Source organism: Mustela nivalis, assembly GCF_964662115.1.
Source record: "Mustela nivalis genome assembly, chromosome: 9".
NCBI classification, from domain to species: Eukaryota; Metazoa; Chordata; class Mammalia; order Carnivora; family Mustelidae; genus Mustela; species Mustela nivalis.
The window spans coordinates 89,359,933-89,378,264 of record NC_139028.1 but is presented as its reverse complement, the minus strand read 5'-3'; the positions used below and the strand labels follow the sequence as shown (position 1 = coordinate 89,378,264).

At 40.5% G+C, this 18,332-nt stretch overlaps 1 protein-coding gene across 3 annotated transcripts in view; it reads left to right on the top strand.

The window, feature by feature from the left end:
* The window catches only part of LOC309873363 (doublecortin domain-containing protein 1-like), a 232,498-nt gene that overhangs the window by 121,042 nt on the left and 93,124 nt on the right, over positions 1-18,332 (top strand). For all 3 annotated transcript variants that reach the window (XR_014316312.1, XM_082748858.1, XM_082748857.1), the window contains exons 8-12: positions 3,762-3,861; positions 5,770-5,905; positions 8,662-8,821; positions 13,642-13,800; positions 15,181-15,381. Coding sequence is in view for 2 of the 3 variants with exons in the window: in XM_082748858.1 (XP_082604984.1) it covers positions 3,762-3,861; positions 5,770-5,905; positions 8,662-8,821; positions 13,642-13,800; positions 15,181-15,381 (756 nt within the window). In the remaining variant the exon portion in view is untranslated. The remainder of the gene's footprint in view (positions 1-3,761; positions 3,862-5,769; positions 5,906-8,661; positions 8,822-13,641; positions 13,801-15,180; positions 15,382-18,332) is intronic.

The following is an 18,332-nucleotide window of genomic DNA, read 5'->3' as shown; positions in this document are numbered from 1 at the left end:
TATGTCTTATTGAATACAGGGGGCAATCTTACATAATATAAGGAAATTATGCTAATTTTAATTAATAACTAGCTCCAGACAGTTTAGATTATCTTTTTTTGGTGGTGGTTCTTCCACCTCCAAAGCCAAAAGAAGATCTAGTAGTGCAATAAGCACTATTTTTCAACCATAAATATGAAACTTTTAGTTGATATTTTAAGTTTTAGGAAGCATGGTATTGGAAATACCACTGTATTAATGGTCAAAGGGATTGATTTTAAACCCAGGTTTGCCATTAACTAACTGGAAAACTTCAGCAAAGTGCTCCCCTTCTCTGAGTTCCATTTTCCTCTTTGTAAAGCAGGATTGGATGAAGAGGTAAGAAGAGAGCACCAAAGAATTTAATTCTTTTCAGTATCTGTTTTGCATCAACGGGTGTCAGATATTCTACTGGAGATTGAAAGGGAGGGGGGCAAGACATCCCTTGCTCTTAGGAAACTCCTAAATTGTTGGGAAGTCATTGTGCTTAGGGAAACTGCCAGAAAGCCTCAGAAGGCAGTATTTAATTGTACAGAAGTGAAAATAATCAAGGGATCATTTTATAGATGACCAGGAAGGAGGAGGAACCTGGTGAGGGGCAGCTGTTAGGGAAGTCCACACAGAGAAGAGAGAAAATGAGAGAGACCTAAAAAGACAAAGATACAATGCAAGAAGATAAAGAAAAGAGGATCGCATGTATCCATAGCTTTGGTACATTTTGCCACAATATTGAAATAACTGGAAGGCTGTACTGGGGCTCCTGAGGTGGGTCTTCTTGCTAATGATCGGGAGAAGGAAGTCCCCACTCTTAACGAAACTGTAGCGATCTGCAGACCTGGGAGACAGACTTGCTCCTTTCCACCCCTGCGCTTTTGTCCCAGGGGATCCTGGGTTGTATTGAAATACAGCACCCAAGGTACCACCTCCACTTGCCACTCCACCTCCACTCTCGTCCTGACAGAGCACGAGATAAGACTGGACTTTTCTGGACTCCCTATAAATCGGAGTGGTTGCCAGTCCTAACTCCTGGTGTGCAAGTCAGAGGACCTTATTCATAGGACCTTTGCCTCCATGTGGTGGAGAAATCCCGGACCGTTTGCTCAGCACCTCAGCCTCAGTCTCCTTGCTATGTAAATCAACTATCTCATTATTCTATGATGGTGGCCTCTTGGGGGGACCCTCTAGTGCGTGAAGGACTCAGATTTAGGTTTGAATTTCAGCTCTCCTCCTTGTTAATATGCAATCTTGGGCAAAGAAATTAACCTCGGCTCCGCTTCCTCATCAGTAAAATGGGCCTCTCAGAAATGATGTGAAAGAGAGTTGGGGTGCCTGGGTGGCTCAGTGGGTTAAAGCCTCTGCCTTCGGCTCAGGTCATGATCCCAGGGTCCTGGGATCGAGCCCTGCATGGGACTCTCTGCTCAGCGGGGAGCCTGCTTCTTTTCCTCTCTCTCTGCCTGCTTCTCTGCCTACTTGTGATCTCTGTCTGTCAAATAAATAAATAAAATCTTTAAAAAAAAAAAAAAAGAAATGATGTGAGAATTAAGTGAGAGTAGCTATGAAATGCTCATAGTGCTTGATCCATTTTGATAAAGTGCTGCTGACTGGTTATGTTCCAGGCACTTTACAGATATCCATTCATTTAATCTATAAAATATCACTGTGAGATAAGTGCTACTATGTCTTTTTATTGATGGGGCAAATGAGGCTGAGAGAAGTTAAAGGACTTTTTCAAGTTTACACAACCAGAACAGGAGATGTAGAATATGAACTCAGGCAATCTGACTCCACATCCACATGCCTCCTCAGACACTTAACGGCCAGTTCCTTTCTTCTCTCTCCATTTATGTTGACTGGCATGTGATCAAGTTGGAGGAATTAAATAGAGAGGAAAAGGCTTATCCCAATCCTCTCTAAACCACCTCCATGAGCCAATTAAATTCAGCACTATTAAAACCAGGGTTTCAAAAAAGGAAGGGAGATTTACCAACCACCCATTCCTTCTATTCTCCCACTCGTTGTCCTAAAACAGGATATTCCCATAGTCCAAATATTCTCCAGGAAAATGTGAGTAGGAGCAGATATGATAATGGTAACTCTTCTTAGGTCATGCTATAACTGCCTGGACCCACAAAGATATCCATTTTGGGAAAGTAGAAAGAATCAGTTTGGGTCTTTGGACAGCAAAGAAAGATAATCAAGCACATCTTGTGGCTGGGGGTTCAGTCTTCTTATAGTTCCTTTCCATTCCCTCCCTACGAACTCCTGTGGTCCACCAACTTCCAGAGCTATGACACAAGAGGCAGAGACTTAGGTCTCATTGACTTATTTCCTTCTAAGACCTCTCAGAGAAATGGAGAGCCTAATTATCCGCTCAATTGCTTTATCCCATCTAAGGAAATAAAATTGAGAAACAGTCTTCATATAGTTTAGCCTTCCTGATCAGCATAAATTCACTTCTAATTCACTTACTATAGACAGTATATTCTAATGTAAAATATATTTAGCAAGAATCCCTTATTTTCTTTGTTCCAAAGGTGGGATCATCTCAACAGTCTTCTCAACAGCCCCATCACATTCCTTTATCCATCCCTCCTCTTCCCTTGCAATTTGGCCTCCTTACTACTCTCCTGAACCGGCTGTGTAACTTCCAGCCTCTCCTACTTCAGTGTACCTTCCACCTGTCCTACAGCTAACTTTCCACAGAGCAGATCTGATAAAACCACACCTCTACTCTTCTACCTTCAGTGACTTCCTGCTGTTTATGGGCTAGAGGCCTGTTTCTTAGCCTGGTATCTTAAGTGCTTTGCATGGGTTCCTGTCTTCTTTTCCAGCTTCACCTGGCTCCTGCTCTCGTCCATAACTCAGATCCAGCTATACAAAACACCTCTAGGTCCTAATCCTTCTTGATCAACTTTTATTCATTTGAAAAGGCCCAACCCAAATGTCACTTCCTTCCATAGGTGTTCCCTGGAGAATCAGTCGTTTTGTTTTTCCTGTGTTCTCACAGCTCCTTGGCTGGGTGCCTATGACACGACCCACTCCTGCATACTATACTTCAGTTGTTGACCTGTCTCTCCCCTAACAAGAGAGGGAGCCCCTCAGGGAACAAGAAAACAGTATCATTCATTTTGATATCTACAGGGCAGGCCAAATGCTTGTTTGGGGTCTGGGGTGTGGAAATCACTGTTGACTGGTTCGCCAGGGTAAAAGTTACTGTTTGAAAGGGAATTAAAAGGCTGTGGAGATCACTTCTAGTGGAGGGAGATGAGAAACTGCTTGGTGATGGATATGACTCTGGGGAGAGTAGAACTTCCACAAAAAAAAAAAAAAAGCCAAAGAAAGTGTTTTAGGTAGAAGGAAGAGCATGAACAAAGGCACACAATTAGAAAGTGTGCAGCATATTGAAGAAGGAAAACTCAATCATGATATGCCTACTTATTTGTTGATCATGCCTGGCACTGTGCTAAGCACTTTTCAAAATCAACCTTCAATCTTCACTAAAACCCTAGAAGATAAGAAATTGAGGCTTAGAGAGGTTAATTTGCCCAAGTCCCACAGCTTGGATGGGGGGGAATGAGTCTCCAGAGGGGTCTGATGGGCTCCAGGGCCCACCTCTGGGTGGTCTCACCAGTCTGCAGCAGGGGTGGGCACTGATGGTCCAGACCCTTGATTTCTCACATTTTCTCTCCTCTCTGCCAGAAGCCCTCTATCTACAAGCTCAATTTTTGTGTCTCTTACTACAGGTGCACTGAAATTTTAAATTTACCTTCTGCAGCTCGGAGATTGTTCAATGAAAAAGGAAAAGAAATCTTTGCCTTAAAAGACCTTCAAAGGGATGAACTGGTAAAGACATGAATGTGAAACTGGAAATATGAGCCATACATACAACTGAAAGACAAATGTTTTAACAGACAGGACTTCCCAACACTAACTGCTTCTCCCCTTATTTTCTCTGAGTTAGCCTTACTCAGCAGCCCTCAAAAACGCACGCCAACAGCTCAGGGTTGAGAGCTGCTGCCAGGCATGATTTTCAGGGCTTTCTCAGAATAAACTCATTTAAGGATCAGGACGACCCTGTGGGATGGGTGCTGTCATGATCCCCACTTTAGAAATGAGGGTGGAAGCTAGACAAGACCGGATTATTACCCACTTCTGATTTCTGTCTCCCACTCTGAAAGGCAGATCCTCTCTTCTTTTTGAGGCTTTCAAAGTGTAGTTGTTTAGTGTCCTTACTAAATGATAATTTCACTCTTCCAGAAAAAAATTACATCTAGTGTTTCGCACAACCTACCTGGGTGGCTGGAGATGACTGAGAAAAAGGACTTGAGCAGTCAGTCTTTTCTCCCATTTATGGAATTTGAGATATCAGCCCGAAAAGAAAACTTGCCTGACCGATGCCTGAAATTCTTTGAACAGAGAACCGAGCTCACACCATAGTAGAAGTACTCAGTTCAGGCCCTGAATGTAAAGACCCCTTGAGCGAGTCTTAAACCATAGTACTGACGACTAATAGCAGAAGCAGCATGGCAGAGGGGAAAGTCTGTGTTCTTGGAACCTGGGGAGATCTCTTGAATTCTAACACTGTCACTGCCAAGGTTTTAGTTTGTTGGTATTTAATTTTTTTTCTTTGCTTTTGCTGGTGTGTTAGCTCACTGTGTTATTTCAGAAAGAACGCAAGGTAGATTGCATTTAGACCTAAGATACAGAAGGATAAATTTCATGGAAGGATAAGTAGATGGGGCCACCAGGGCGAAGGGAGTATGAAAGGATGGAGCCAAGAGTGACTGTTACCAGATTCCATGCATTTGCTCGAAACAAACCTGTCACTGTTCTGGGCAGCCGACGCAGAGACAGAAACATCAACAGTTACGTGTGTGTCCAGAGGGAAAAAGGAAGCCTGTTGTTCAAACAGAAGAAATTTTTGAGAAAGTTTTTCCCAAGTCGTCATACAGCGGTGTGTATAAGCACCATTGTGGGGCCACGGAAGAGCACCGAGTGGCATTTTTCTTCCTACTGAGTGTTCTCAATACCTCCCTCTATTTTTTTCTTACTTCGAAGAAGTACGAATTCATTGAAGAAATAAATATAAGCAGCATGAAGAACAGCTATCATCTATCATCTCAATGTCTAGAAATAGCCACATTAATATATTACAAGTTCATTTATACCAGTGGTTGTGTCCAACTTCTTCTGCAAAAGATCAGTTAGTAAATATTTACAGACCATATGATCTCTAATGAAACATCAGCTCCTGCCATTGTGAAGCACAAAAGCAGTGACAGACAGCGTGGAAATGAGTGGGCATAACTGTGTTCTAATAAAACTCTATTTACACAGACAGGCAGCAGGCCAGATCTGGGCCTCAGCCATAGTTTACAGAGCCCTAATATCTACCTACCTCCCTTCCCCCCCTCCCTCCTGTCCTTTCTTTCTTTCCTTCCTTCAAAAAATTATTGCATAAAACTTTAATTTGGAAAAATTTTAGATTCACGGGAAGTTGCAAAGGTAGTATGGAGAAATACTCTTTTTTTTTTTTTTTTTTTTTGATAGAAAACCCTTGAGATCCTTCAAAGTTGCTACATTCACCAACAGTTTTCCCTTTTTATTCTTATTAGTCCATAGCATCATGGTTTGTTTAACCATTTGCCTATTATAGGACATTTTGTTTGTACTTTTGGCTGGGTTTGGTTATTACTGATAACACTGCTATGAACGGTTGTACACGGGATCAGAGATTCACTTCTTTGCTAGGTATATGCTTCATGTGGAGAACACTGGATCAATCCTGATGTGTCCACTGCTCAGCAAAAGAAGCAAATCTTCCTGAGGAACTTAGCATCAGATATTTCTAAAATCCAAACTTTCTGCAGTATACGTAAGATAGAGGGTAAGCATTAGAATTATTTACCATAATATATGTGGCCAAGATTAATGCTTGATTCTGCTTTTTTAAAAATTAAATTTGTTGAAATAGGTTGTATTTCACTCCTATATCCTGCTGTTTAGCTCTTTAGACAAAATTATATATTTAACAGGATTGCATATTTTAATTCACACTACACTTTGGATGTGTAAAGAAAATATAATTTATTTTGTCTTTAACAAACCAGGAATTCTTTGTTTTTTGTTAAGAAAAACAAAATTTCCAGTCAGGTTTAAATTTTGTCTCATCCGTTAATTTAAACAGTCCCTTTAGGGAAATCTTTCAGATTCCCCAGTCCCCAGAGTCTCTCTTTAGTTCCTCTCTCAGATGGAAGGGAGTCTTGCTTTCTGAGTCTTGGTGACTGATGTCCATGGCTGGGTGACTGTGTTCCATTCTTTTGGCCCAGGCAGATGCCTCCTGCCTGACTCAGACTCTACACTGCTCCCTTTGGCCCCCCTGAAGTCTGGCTATGGCTGAGTGTTCATCTCTGTTCTTACTACAGTTCCCCTTCACCCCTCCTTGACAACCACTTCTGGAAAGCTCTCTAGCATGACTCTCAGCAAGTCTTGGGTCAGGGCTGCATGCCTCAGAAACCAGATCCAGGCTGACAGGGCTGTGCCTCAGGTTGGAGTAGTGAGGGCAACTGGAGAGGTGACTTGTCTCAGGGTTCTGAATAATGGCCAGTGTCCTCCATGTTTCCTTGGTGTAGCTTAGATGCCCGAAGGGAGGCCTGTAGGGGGAATCATGACATCCAGCACTGGTTTTCCGCCTTCCTCTAGCTTCTGTCTCCCTCAGGCTCAGAAAGGGTGGGTTTTCCCCAAGTCAACCTTGAGGTTAAAGCTTTGATATGCTAAATGGGAGCTCACAGAATTTAGAAGAATCCTAAGTCATGATAGTGTCATCCTGATTTACACAGCCCTTGTCTTATGGTAGCAGGCTGTGCTTGAGTGTCATAACTATCTTCGTACTTTTCCTTTCCTTTGTAACCTTTCTTGTCAGCTCGTGGTCTTCCTCCTTCCCTTAGGCCTGCCCCAGGAAGGACAAAGGTCCTATACATAGAAAATCAAAAGGGAAAAATCATTAATAGAATTTAAAACTTTTCTCTATTACATATATTGAATGCTGTACAGTAAGTTTGGCATTTGTCTTTCAAGGCATTAGGGACTTCAGTGAGGAATCTGGGATCCTGGAGAATGATCTAGAGACATATATCTAAATAATATACCCATTTGAATGCTTAGAATTTACAATAACTAACATTTTTTGGAAAGATGTATCCTTTAGTACCTTTTTTTTTCTTTTAGGCATTTTTAAAATTGAAGGGTAATTACCTATGTTGCTATATTTGTTTCAGGTATATAACATAGTGATCTGATACGTATATACACTATGAAATGGTCAGTGCCATAAATCTAGTTACCATTTGTCACCATACAAAGTTGTTTTAATATTATTGACTATATTCTCTATGCCATATATTGCATCCCCATGTCTGGCCATTTTTATAACTGGAAAATTATACCTCTTACTCTCCTTCATCTATTTCATTCATCCTCTATCCTTCTGACAATTATCAGCTTGTTCTCTGTATCTATGAGTCTGTTTCACTTTTGTTTTATTTGTTTTGTTTTTTAGATGTAAGTGAAATGTACGTGAAATAATACAGTATGTGTCTTTTACTGTCTGACTTATTTTGCTTTTCAAAATACCCTCGAGGTACCTCCATGTTGACATAAATGGCAAGATTTCATTTTTTTTTTAAAGATTTTATTTATTTATTTGACAGAGAGAGATCACAAGTAGGCAGAGAGGCAGGCAGAGAGAGAGAGTAGGAAGCAGGCTCCCTGCTGAGCAGAGAGCCCGATGTGGGACTCAATCCCAGGACCCTGAGATCATGACCTGAGCCGAAGGCAGTGGCTTAACCCACTGAGCCACCCAGGCGCCCAAGATTTCATTTTTTATGACTGCATAATATTCCATTATCTATATACCACTTCTTTATCCATTCATTCATTGATGAACACTTAGATTGTTTCCATGTCTTGACTATTATAAATAACACTGTGATGGACATAGGGGTGCTTATGTTTTTTTCAAATTAGTGTTTTCATTTTCTTTGGATGAATACCTAGAAGGGGAATTGCTGGATCATATGGTAGTTCTAGTTTCAATTTTTTGAGGAACCTCCATATTGTTTTCTGTAGTGGGCACATCAGTTGTATATTATCAATGTGCACTAGGGCTCTCTTTCCTCAGCATCTTTTTTTGTTGTTGTTTGATTTTGTTAATAGACATTCTGACAGGTGTGAGGTGATATCTCACTACGATTTTGATTTGATTTGATTTGCATTTCCCTGATGCTTAGTGATACTGAGCATGTTTTCATGTGTAGGTTGGCCATCTGTATGTCATCTCTGGAAGAATGTCTGTTCAGGTCCTCTGCCCATTTTTTAATCAGATTGTTTTTAGATATTGAATTTTATGAGTTCTTTGTATATTTTAGATGCTAACCCCAATTTTAATAATTTTGACTGCAAATATCTTGGGGGGAATGATCTACAAAAATTAAGTGAAATACAGTTTATTAAAGAGAATATCAGTGTTCTCTAGACCAAATAGCTGAAAATTATCTCCATTCTTATTTTAACATGTGTTTTCCAATTCCTAGTGTTCTGCAATCATAACTGATATGTCTTTGCAATCTGTGCATTTCTGCTCAGCTCTTGTTTTAGAAGTCCAAAGTGACATTGTGTCTGGAGCCAAGCTTGCTGTGCATAAACCTGTAGCAATTTTTGGAGAAGAGAAGCAAATGATAGGACCAAAGGAAAAGCAAATGCAAGAAAATGCTTTAACAACAGAAAAAGCTTCCAGTGAAATTCTGTAAGTAATCAGCATGGCCAGAGAAACTACCTGGTTCCTCTTTGAACTTAGCTTATTAGCTCAGTAACAGCACAGAGCCCGTGCAGGGAACTCGTGCCACATTTGTGATATGGATGTCAGGTGAAGAGCTAGGATTTATTTATTTATTAAAGTTTATTTATTTATTTATTTATTTGACACAGAGAGAAGGAGAGATCACAAGTAGGCAGAGAGGCAGGCAGAGAGAGAGGAAGAAGTAGGCTCCCCCCACCACCCCGAGCAGAGAGCCCAATGCGGGGCTCCATCCCAGGACCCTGAGACCATGACCTGAGCCAAAGGCAGAGGCTTGAACCCACTGAGCCACACAGGTGCCCCAAGGGCTAGGATTTAATTAGTTTTCTGGCAAAAAGATGGAGCTGGAGCTTCAATGTTCAACCATCACAATGATCTACTTAGAGTAATTTTATTATATACTACTATTTTTAAAAGACTAGAATTTTGGGGCCCCTGGGTGGCTCAGTGGGTTAAGCCACTGCCTTCGGCTCAGGTCATGATCTCAGGGTCCTGAGATCGAGGCCCGCATCGGGCTCTCTACTCAGCAGGGAGCCTGCTTCCTCCTCTCTCTCTGCCTGCCTCTCTGACTGCTTGTGATCTCTCTCTGTCAAATAAATAAATAAAATCTTTAAAAAAAAAAAACAAAAAAGACTAGAATTTTGGAATTGCAAATTATTTGAGGAATTTATCATGTTTTGTTTCCATTAACATCAACTCCAGGAACAATTAAATTATTATAGGTTCAAACCAGATGCATGTTAAAATACAGTCGTCATCCTGGGTCACTGAAGTGGTTTCCAGATTGTTCTCTCTTTTCCTTTTCTACTCCTTCCAGTTCACCTCGAAGTTCCATCTACAGACAATGGCCTTCCTAAAACATAACCCTTTTTGTACAGTTCTTCAGTAGCTACCTACTGCAGATAGAAAAAACATTTACTCTGTAGGCCCTAGCCCTTCTGACCTGAGTCCAGGCCCTTCAGGGACCCTCATTTGCATCCCAGGCCTACCTCCACTCCACACTTTTTCTTCCTGACACGCAAACTCAACTCCAGCTCGGCAACCACAAGCGGCCACTGAATATGGCATATTCTGTTTGTGCACCACTGCAGGCCTCTGAGCCCCTTGTTTCTCTGCACCTGAAGTGCCCTGACTTGCCCCGTACTCATGTGTGGAATGATTCGTCATCGTTGAAATCAATCATGGTAGTGATTGTATGGAGCACTGTTCTTAGCAGTACTTCTCCCCCCACCCCTGTAATTCCTTGTGGGCAAAACCCCTTGTCCAGCTTGTTCTGTGAACACCAGGGTAGATGACTTTGATCATCCTATACTGAATAAATGAAGGAACAATTGAATGGTTTTCCAAATTCTAAAACCATATATAGATAGTCAACGACCCTTGTGATAACAGTGAAAATTAATTTACATGTCATTTGAAGCTATTTTACAAACCATTTTAAAAGACTGCTTCTCTCCTCTATTGTAGGAACATCAATTTTATTTTAGGAAACAAACCCCTTAACCTTGATGAGTAATTCATCTGGTCCCGTGTCTTGACATTCACAAATGCACCAGAAGGCCTTTTTCAGAGAGAAATGATTTGGCCTACATGGGTCTATTCCTCAATGGCCAGAGAATTTCTGAAGAATGTATCATCTGGCCTCTGAGTTATTAGACTGCCCATGGGAAAAAAGTAAACCGAAAGTGAGAAAAACAGAAAGAACATCTTTGAGAGCAAAGATCCACATTGTTCTAATTTTTAGATTTCTTCAAGGCCTGGAGTTCTTGAGTCCACTCAAAACAAAGGGCAGGAATCTCCCGCACATTCCAGGCAGGCTCTTTTGATGCCATCTTTTGTTGAATACTCATCGTAACAGAGAGATCACTACTTCGCAAGCAGCCTTTTTTTTTTTTTTTTTTTTTCCCTTTTTAACGTATAATGTATTATTTGCCCCAGGGGTACAGGTCTGGAAATCATCAGTCTTAACACATTTCACAGCACTCACCATAGTACATACCCTCCCCAATGTCCATAACCCCACACCCCCCAGCAACCCTCAGTTTGTTTTGTGAGATCAAGAGTCTCTTATGGTTTGTCTCCCTCTTAACCCATCTTATTTCACTTTTTCCTTCCCTATCCCCCAAAACCCCCGACCCTGCCTCTCAAATTCCTCATATTAGAGAGACCACATGATAATTGTCTTTCTCTGATGGACTTATTTTGCTCAGCATAATACCCTCTAGTTCCATCCATGTGGTTGCAAAGGGCAACCAATTTCATTCCTTTTGATGAGGCAGCCCATTCTAATATAGAAATTATTTAGAACATCTCTGTCCTGTGGTTTCCTTTGTTTCTGTTTATACTCTTCCTCTTCTACTTAAAAGTCCTTAAAATATGCAAAGTTCATCATCATCAGGCTACTGGTTTCTCTCTTTTCTGGGCTAGCTTTCACTAGTTCTTTGAGACACTTCTGATGACTCAATCCTAAATCATCTTAAGTTACAGAGTCACTTGAAGATTTCCCCAGAATTTCTCAAATTTGTTTGTTTGGAAGTTTTACTTATTTGAAAAGTGGGATGATTTAAGGAGGGCTATCCATAAAGCAAGAGGGTAAACACAGATCTAGAATGAACCTTTTTGATAGTTGGATTCTGTGCAAGATTTCTCTTAATAAAAATAAGCAAAATAGAAAAGAAACTCTGGAAGCACTCACCTCAGCTTTGCTGCCTTGTGAAAGAAAGGACTTTTTTTAGCATGGAGCTCAGGGAGAACTTTCCTATTTCCTTACAGAATTACAGGCAGGCCCTGCCCCCTTCTTAAGCCTTTTCACTTACTACCTTTCTCACTCACTTTATACCTGGCACAATAGTGTCTTTCTGTTCCTCAAATGAACCAGCATATTCTTGCTTCAGAACCTCTCTATTTATTCTCTTTGCCCAGAATGTTCTTTCTCTAGAAGCTCACATGGATGGCTCCCTCCCATTTTCCACATCTCAACTCAAACATTTTCTCTCAGAGGAGACTTCTCAGACTCCATTGTTTAAGTAAACCCTACCCCACGCTGGCTAGTTTCTATCACAATATCTTGTTTTATTCCACTTATGGCACTTATATTATTTATTCATATTTATTCACACTTATATAACAGACTTGTCTGTTACATCTCTTCTGACCACTAGAATGTAAGCTCCAGGAACTTACAGAACCCTGAGAACTTACCTGTCTTGTTAATCACTTAGAACTCTGTGCCTATCATATAGCAGATGTTCAAGAAACATCATTTAAAAGAATGAGTGACTATGGAATGATTAGGTACATGAGTGAATGGAAAATTAATGAATTCATAAAGCAAGGTATATTTAAAAAGGGCTGTTCACTTTAGAACAGCTAGACTATTTCATTTGCCTGGAAGCCAAAGAGAATACAGATAAATTCCAAGTTAGAAAATTAAACATCTGGACTTGGAGGAAAAATCTTGTTTACACCTTGCTGAATGTGTTGTAACTAAGAATGATAATTTCCTTCTCTGTTTTTCCTCGAAGAAATAAAGTTGGTGGGAAAGCTGTGTTTTTTATTTTTAACACTAGATGGCACTGTTGTTTTTTAACTCCTGGGAAGATTTTTAACTTGAGCCAGCCGCTTGTGCACAATTTGAATGAGGCAGCTGTTACCCTCCTATTTCATATCCACGTATAATACTTGTGTTACATTTGAAAAGTGTATGGGCTGCTGTGCCAACACAGGAATTGACCTCAAAGATTTTGGTAATTTATATTGCTTCCAGTTATATCAATACTAGGAGCACCTTGACGATCGCCGCCTACCCACTCCCCTCCAGCTTTATTTACACATAAGCATGTTAGACTGCTAGAATATGCTCGCTGCTTTGCCTGTATATTTTCCTGCCTTGAGTGGAGCAGTCTTCATATTGTGTTGTGCTCTCTTGGAAGCAAATGTATTTCAACAGTGCTCTAGAATATGATAGTGATAGATCTGCATGGTGGCTAAGCTCCTGTTCACGTCGTCATTGTAGTAAGAAGCCAGAAGGCTGATGACTCAGTTATTCAAACTATGACTATTTAAGTGTTTTAGTACCTTATTCTCTATCAAAAGTTTGCACGTCTGTGCCGATGCTATTTGAGCTTCCCTAGATTTAAGAGGAAAAGTTACGTTAAGATTTCTTAACATTGTCTAATTAGTAAACTTTATGAAATGCAGTAATCTAGGCTGTCCTGTTCCAGACAGAATTATGACCCACTTCTGGAGTAGGCAGAAGGAATCTCATTACACATTCATTATGAATTTCTTAAACTACCGAGCAGTCTTAATCTTGCAGGGCTTTTTTAGAGGAAGGAAGGGGCAAAGGGAGAGGGAGAGAGAATCTTAAGCAGGCTCCATGTTGAGTGTGGGTGGAGTATGATGCGGGGCTCAATCTCACAACCCTGAGGTCACGACCTGATGTGAAATCAAGAGTCTGATGCTTAACCGACTGAGCCACTAAGATGCCCCAATCTTGCAGTTTTTGAAATATAATACATGGCCCCATTTTTCCCTGAATAGATAAAGATGAGTGCTGTTTATTATGTAATTGGGGAATTTTATTTGTAGCCTTATATTAAAAGATCAAAATTATGTATTAGTGGGAGGTGGATTTGCAATGTTAGGCACCATAATAGAAATGTGATTTACAGATTCATCAACATCCTTTAGGATATGATCAGACTATACCTCAGAGAAAATTCTGTGAGTAAAAATCAGAAGTCTTAGACTTGTGTTTACTTCTGTAGAGATTCACATGCAAGAGCCCATCTCCGAATGAAAGCTTGTCACACACTTCTCAGGTATGCCTGGCAGGAAACTCCTCATGACTTTGATGAGGATGACAGTCTTCCAAAGAATATGGAAGAAGAACTCTTTGAAAATGTTGAACCACAGAAGAAACACAGGTAAAAAGTTGCAAGGAATTCTCATTGGAGATTTCTGCATGGTCTTAGATTTGCTCATTTTAGGGCGAAATGATTCCTCAGGGTTTGCATTACTGTTAGCCGCCATTTATATTAACATACACATTTATGTCTTGGGTTTTTTACTAAGTGTTTGCAAGTATCTGTGGGAAGGCCCTTCTCCCTTTAGTTTATTTTGTGCTATGTAATATAATTTCTTGAGAGCTTGTTTGGAGGTTCTAGCAGGGGAGCGCAGCTACTCGTATACCCTTGACCGAAGAACGCTCCTCTCCTCTCTCAGGGAAGGTTGTCCTCTTCGACCAAGCGCGCAGCTTCGGGAGGGACGCACATGGAGCGGTGAGGGAGGAAGGGGACACCCGCCTAGCCAGCCAGATCAGCCGAATCAACCCCGGCGATCAACGGGGTGACAGATGTCGCAGCTAGATCGCCCTCACGTCCTGTAATATAATTTCTTGTTCACTGGTGTGTCTTTTATATTAAGCAGTAAGCTTATCCACCTTTGCCTCTTAATAACTTAACATAAAGCCTATGTATTTGTTGAACAAATATGTGAATGATCTTAAGAATAAGCATGTAAGATGCCCTGATGTCTTTAAGAAACTAGTAAAATGTAGTTTCTTCCTTTTTAACTGTATTTTTTTCTGGTCAATGTCCAGTGAAATAACGGGAATTTATAGTACTTTATATTATTTCATAACCTTTAGACATTTGCTTACCATTATAGCATTTTGTATAAATCAAACGGCTTTGGCATTTCAACAGTTAGCATTGCCCTATGCACATACTAGGGGCTTCATAGATATTTATAAATTAACTTAATTGACAATGCATTGTGATGTTTAATATATTTCATAAGTCTGCATATTGCCTTAAGCTCCTTAAGCAGGAGATTCCTTTAAATTAACTTATTAGCATATCATTCTCTTTTATGATATTCTATGGGAAGATTGAAAAATTTGGAGAATGGCATTCTATTTGCAGGGAGACTAGACTGAGGCTAGAAACAACCCTGATTTGAACACCTTTGTTTTTCCCATTTCTACCTGGCCCTCTCCTTTTCCCATTCCTTTTCCCTTTAACTAAATTACCTCTTCAACTCAATTTCTTTTTGCTATGCTGATGAGTTTCTCATATTCTCTTGGATGGACATTTATTCCTGTTACAGAATAAACTCAGAATTTTGCTCTTTCCATCTGCTTGGCCCTGCCAGGCGATAGCGGTGCTGCTGTCCCAAGGGTGATGCCTCACCAGGATCCGTGCATTCGGTTTGCATCGGGTCTCCCAGTAGCAGAGCTTGCAGTCTGCAGCACACTGAGTGCACAGGACATTTTTCGGCCTCTAATGGGATTTTCTTTTTCTCAGCCATTCTCCAAAGCAGAGTAAGTTGCAGAAGCTTTGCCGCCAGCAGTTTGAATACAGAGATGGGCAAATTATAAGCTGTGCTGCTCCTCAGCTAGTTTTGGGAGTTCGAGGTCTTGATCTGCGCTCAGGCACAGAGGTAGTTTTGGTGGAGAAAAAAGCAGATGATAGTCATCAACGATGGATGCACAAGAAAGACAGCAGGTAAACCCATTATACTGGGTGTCAATATACCAAATATATGAATGGCAGCCTAAGAGATCTGGTATGGTACCTGCAGAGTAGGCAGGAGTATATGTGAGGACTTTGGATTTTCTATTGAAGGTAGCCAATGCTTTTTTAAAATCCTACTTAGAGAAGAAAAAGAGAGTGAAATCAAATGTAAATGCTCAGTAGTCTATACACAAGTTATCCACTGTCGGTTCAGATAAGGAATGTGAAATCTGACCTACTGGATTCATAGTTTTAACTGGCTATGGAAATTAAGAGAAAACTGGGCTGCCATCTAATTCTTTTTTTATGATCAGAAAGGATCAAGTAAGAACTTAAGGAGTCCCCATTTTAAAAAATGGTGCAGTATTTTTCAGTAACTCAATCTCCTGCCCCTCCTCACAAGCACGCTTTTCCGCCATTCCTTATTTCCATCAAATAACCAACGGATACGGCTTCTGCCTACACAGTGAAAGTGAATTCTTACCTTAACAAATATATCAATCCAGTCTAACCTAATGGCTGGCCCTTGTTTGGATCCAGATTCAAGCCGACCACTCTCAAAAGTTATTTCTAAGACAATTAGAGGAAAAGCCTGGGTGTCAGATGATACAAAAGAAGTCTTACTAATTTTGTTGGGTGTCTTAATAGTTCAATGGCTATGTTTAAATAAAGAAAAATTCTGACCACTGGGATATATATTGTAGTATTTACAGATAAAATGAAGAAGTAGGTCAGACTTGCATTAAAATACTCTAGCAAAAGCGAAAATGTAAAAAGTTGGGGGGAGTGGATAAGACAAGAAAGGCAGAGTGTTGACAGCTGTTGAGTCGTGGTGGCTTCTTCTGGCTGCTTCTTCTCTGTTTTTGTTCATATACGAACATATCTTTAACCAGAAAGAAAACAATTCCTTGGTTTTTAGATTGGTTTGTTTCAAATTGAGTCATTAGTCTTTTATAGTGAGCCTCCAGGGGCCTCTTCAATCTCTTGACATCTGTGTGATACATTCGCCCCCCCCCCCGCCCCCCCCCCCGCCCCGGGGAAGAGGTGTGATTTTCATTGGCTTCTCAAAAGGTGTGTGATGTGAAAGGTTTAGGAACTGCTGCTTTGACAGAAACTGTGCAAGCTTTAGCGGGCAAGAGCAGCAGCCCAGCATGGGCAGGAAGGGAGCGAGTCTTACTGTTCACTGTCTGAGATGAGCCAACCAAGTACCAGCAAGGAACACTTACTGGACTTGTTTTCAAGAAGGTTGAAAAGCCCCTGTAGCTAGACCTGTGAGTGTGTTCCTTTGCCTTGTTCATCCTAGCTAAGCTAACATTATGACAGGGAGCTAAGAGGCAAGTTTTTGTCCCTGTGAATAATTTGCTATATGGGACCAGAATTCATTCATTCTGCTGCAAATGGTGATTAAGGGCGGCGTTCTGGGAGCTGGTGCTTCAGCTGAGATCAAACACAGATCTCTGCCCCTGCAGAGCTAGAGTTAACGGGCTCTACATTTCTGGAATTTAGTAATACATCTCACTGCTTTAGCTTACTGTATTACAGTGGAGGTTCTCCTTGAACCCAGTTGGAAATTGCCAGAGATACACTCACTTGGTTTCCAGCCACACAGAAGAATAGTCCAGGTCAACTTTTGAGATAACCTGGCATCTTTCTCCCATTTCCAACTCTGGCAAAATCTGAATTAATCATTTGGCTTCTAAAGGGAAATAGGAAGACACTGCTCAGGGATGAAAATACCCTCAACGGGACCCAGAATTATACAGGGGTAAATACAGTGTCATGGGCTTTGGAGCTACAAGAGATCTTTAAAATTTCCTTATCACTTGATCAGTTGATTTCAAAGCTAGGTACACTGAGGCCTGGGAGACTGACTTGCAAGCACTCATTCCCTGGGTTTGTGGAAGGGGCTGTGGTATCGTGCGAGATATCTCTGGGGCACAGAAGAAGGTCTCACACTGCCTTTTGGCACATAGTGTGTTTTATGTACAGGTCCATAAACCCAAGCTTCCTGCAAAATGTAAGCATTCCTGCTAAGGCCAGTGTCAGTTGATGGTACTGTTCAAAAACGAAAAGGGAAACCAACATTATCATGGCTCAGCATGGCACTGAAGCATGGGAGAAGTTACTACAGCTGTTCTAAGCAGCAAAAACATAGATAGCCAGGTAACAGATGTTGGCATCTCAATAGGTCATTGCAGGAGATGCACGATCATTCATTCATATGAATAATATTGAGTGTCAATAAAAATGCAAGACCCAAGCTATGTGAATGGCGAGGTTAAACAGGTGAAGAGTAGATAATAGCAGCTCTCGTGCAGTGCCCAGTTTTGATAAATGCTAAAAATGTATTTAATGAGATCCAGTACCCATTTTTAATTTAAAATGATACATCATTAATTAACAATAGAAGGAAGAAATACATTGCAAGATTAACAGGGATTATCTTGTAATATGAGTAATGCCTAAAAATCTGTTACAATTTTTACTCTATTTTCCAGTTCTTTGTAAATTCTTTACAGGGAGCTTATATTGTTTTATATTTATTTATAGTACAGAAGTTTAAATTAGATATCTGGAATTTTTTTAAGTCTTGAAAGGAGAAATATATTACTTTTATAACAGACCCTTTCTCACCTTCTCCTCTCCCCTTCGCTCCCACATCATTAAATTTTATAGGACGAGTTATATTTTCCACAGCAGGAATGCCACTGCTGGTGTGTGTGTAATGTAACTATGTTGACAGACATAAAGAATTGGCTTTTTCTATACAGTCAGGTTCCTTGAATGTTTGGCTTATTTTGCTTTTAAGTGATGCAAGGAAAAGAATTTGAGGATTTTAGCTCAATAATTTTCTTTCCTTCTTTTGGTCAAAGTGGCTTTATGTGAGCTCCTATACAAGATAACTTAACAATATTCAACATATATCTTGGACTTTTAGGGTA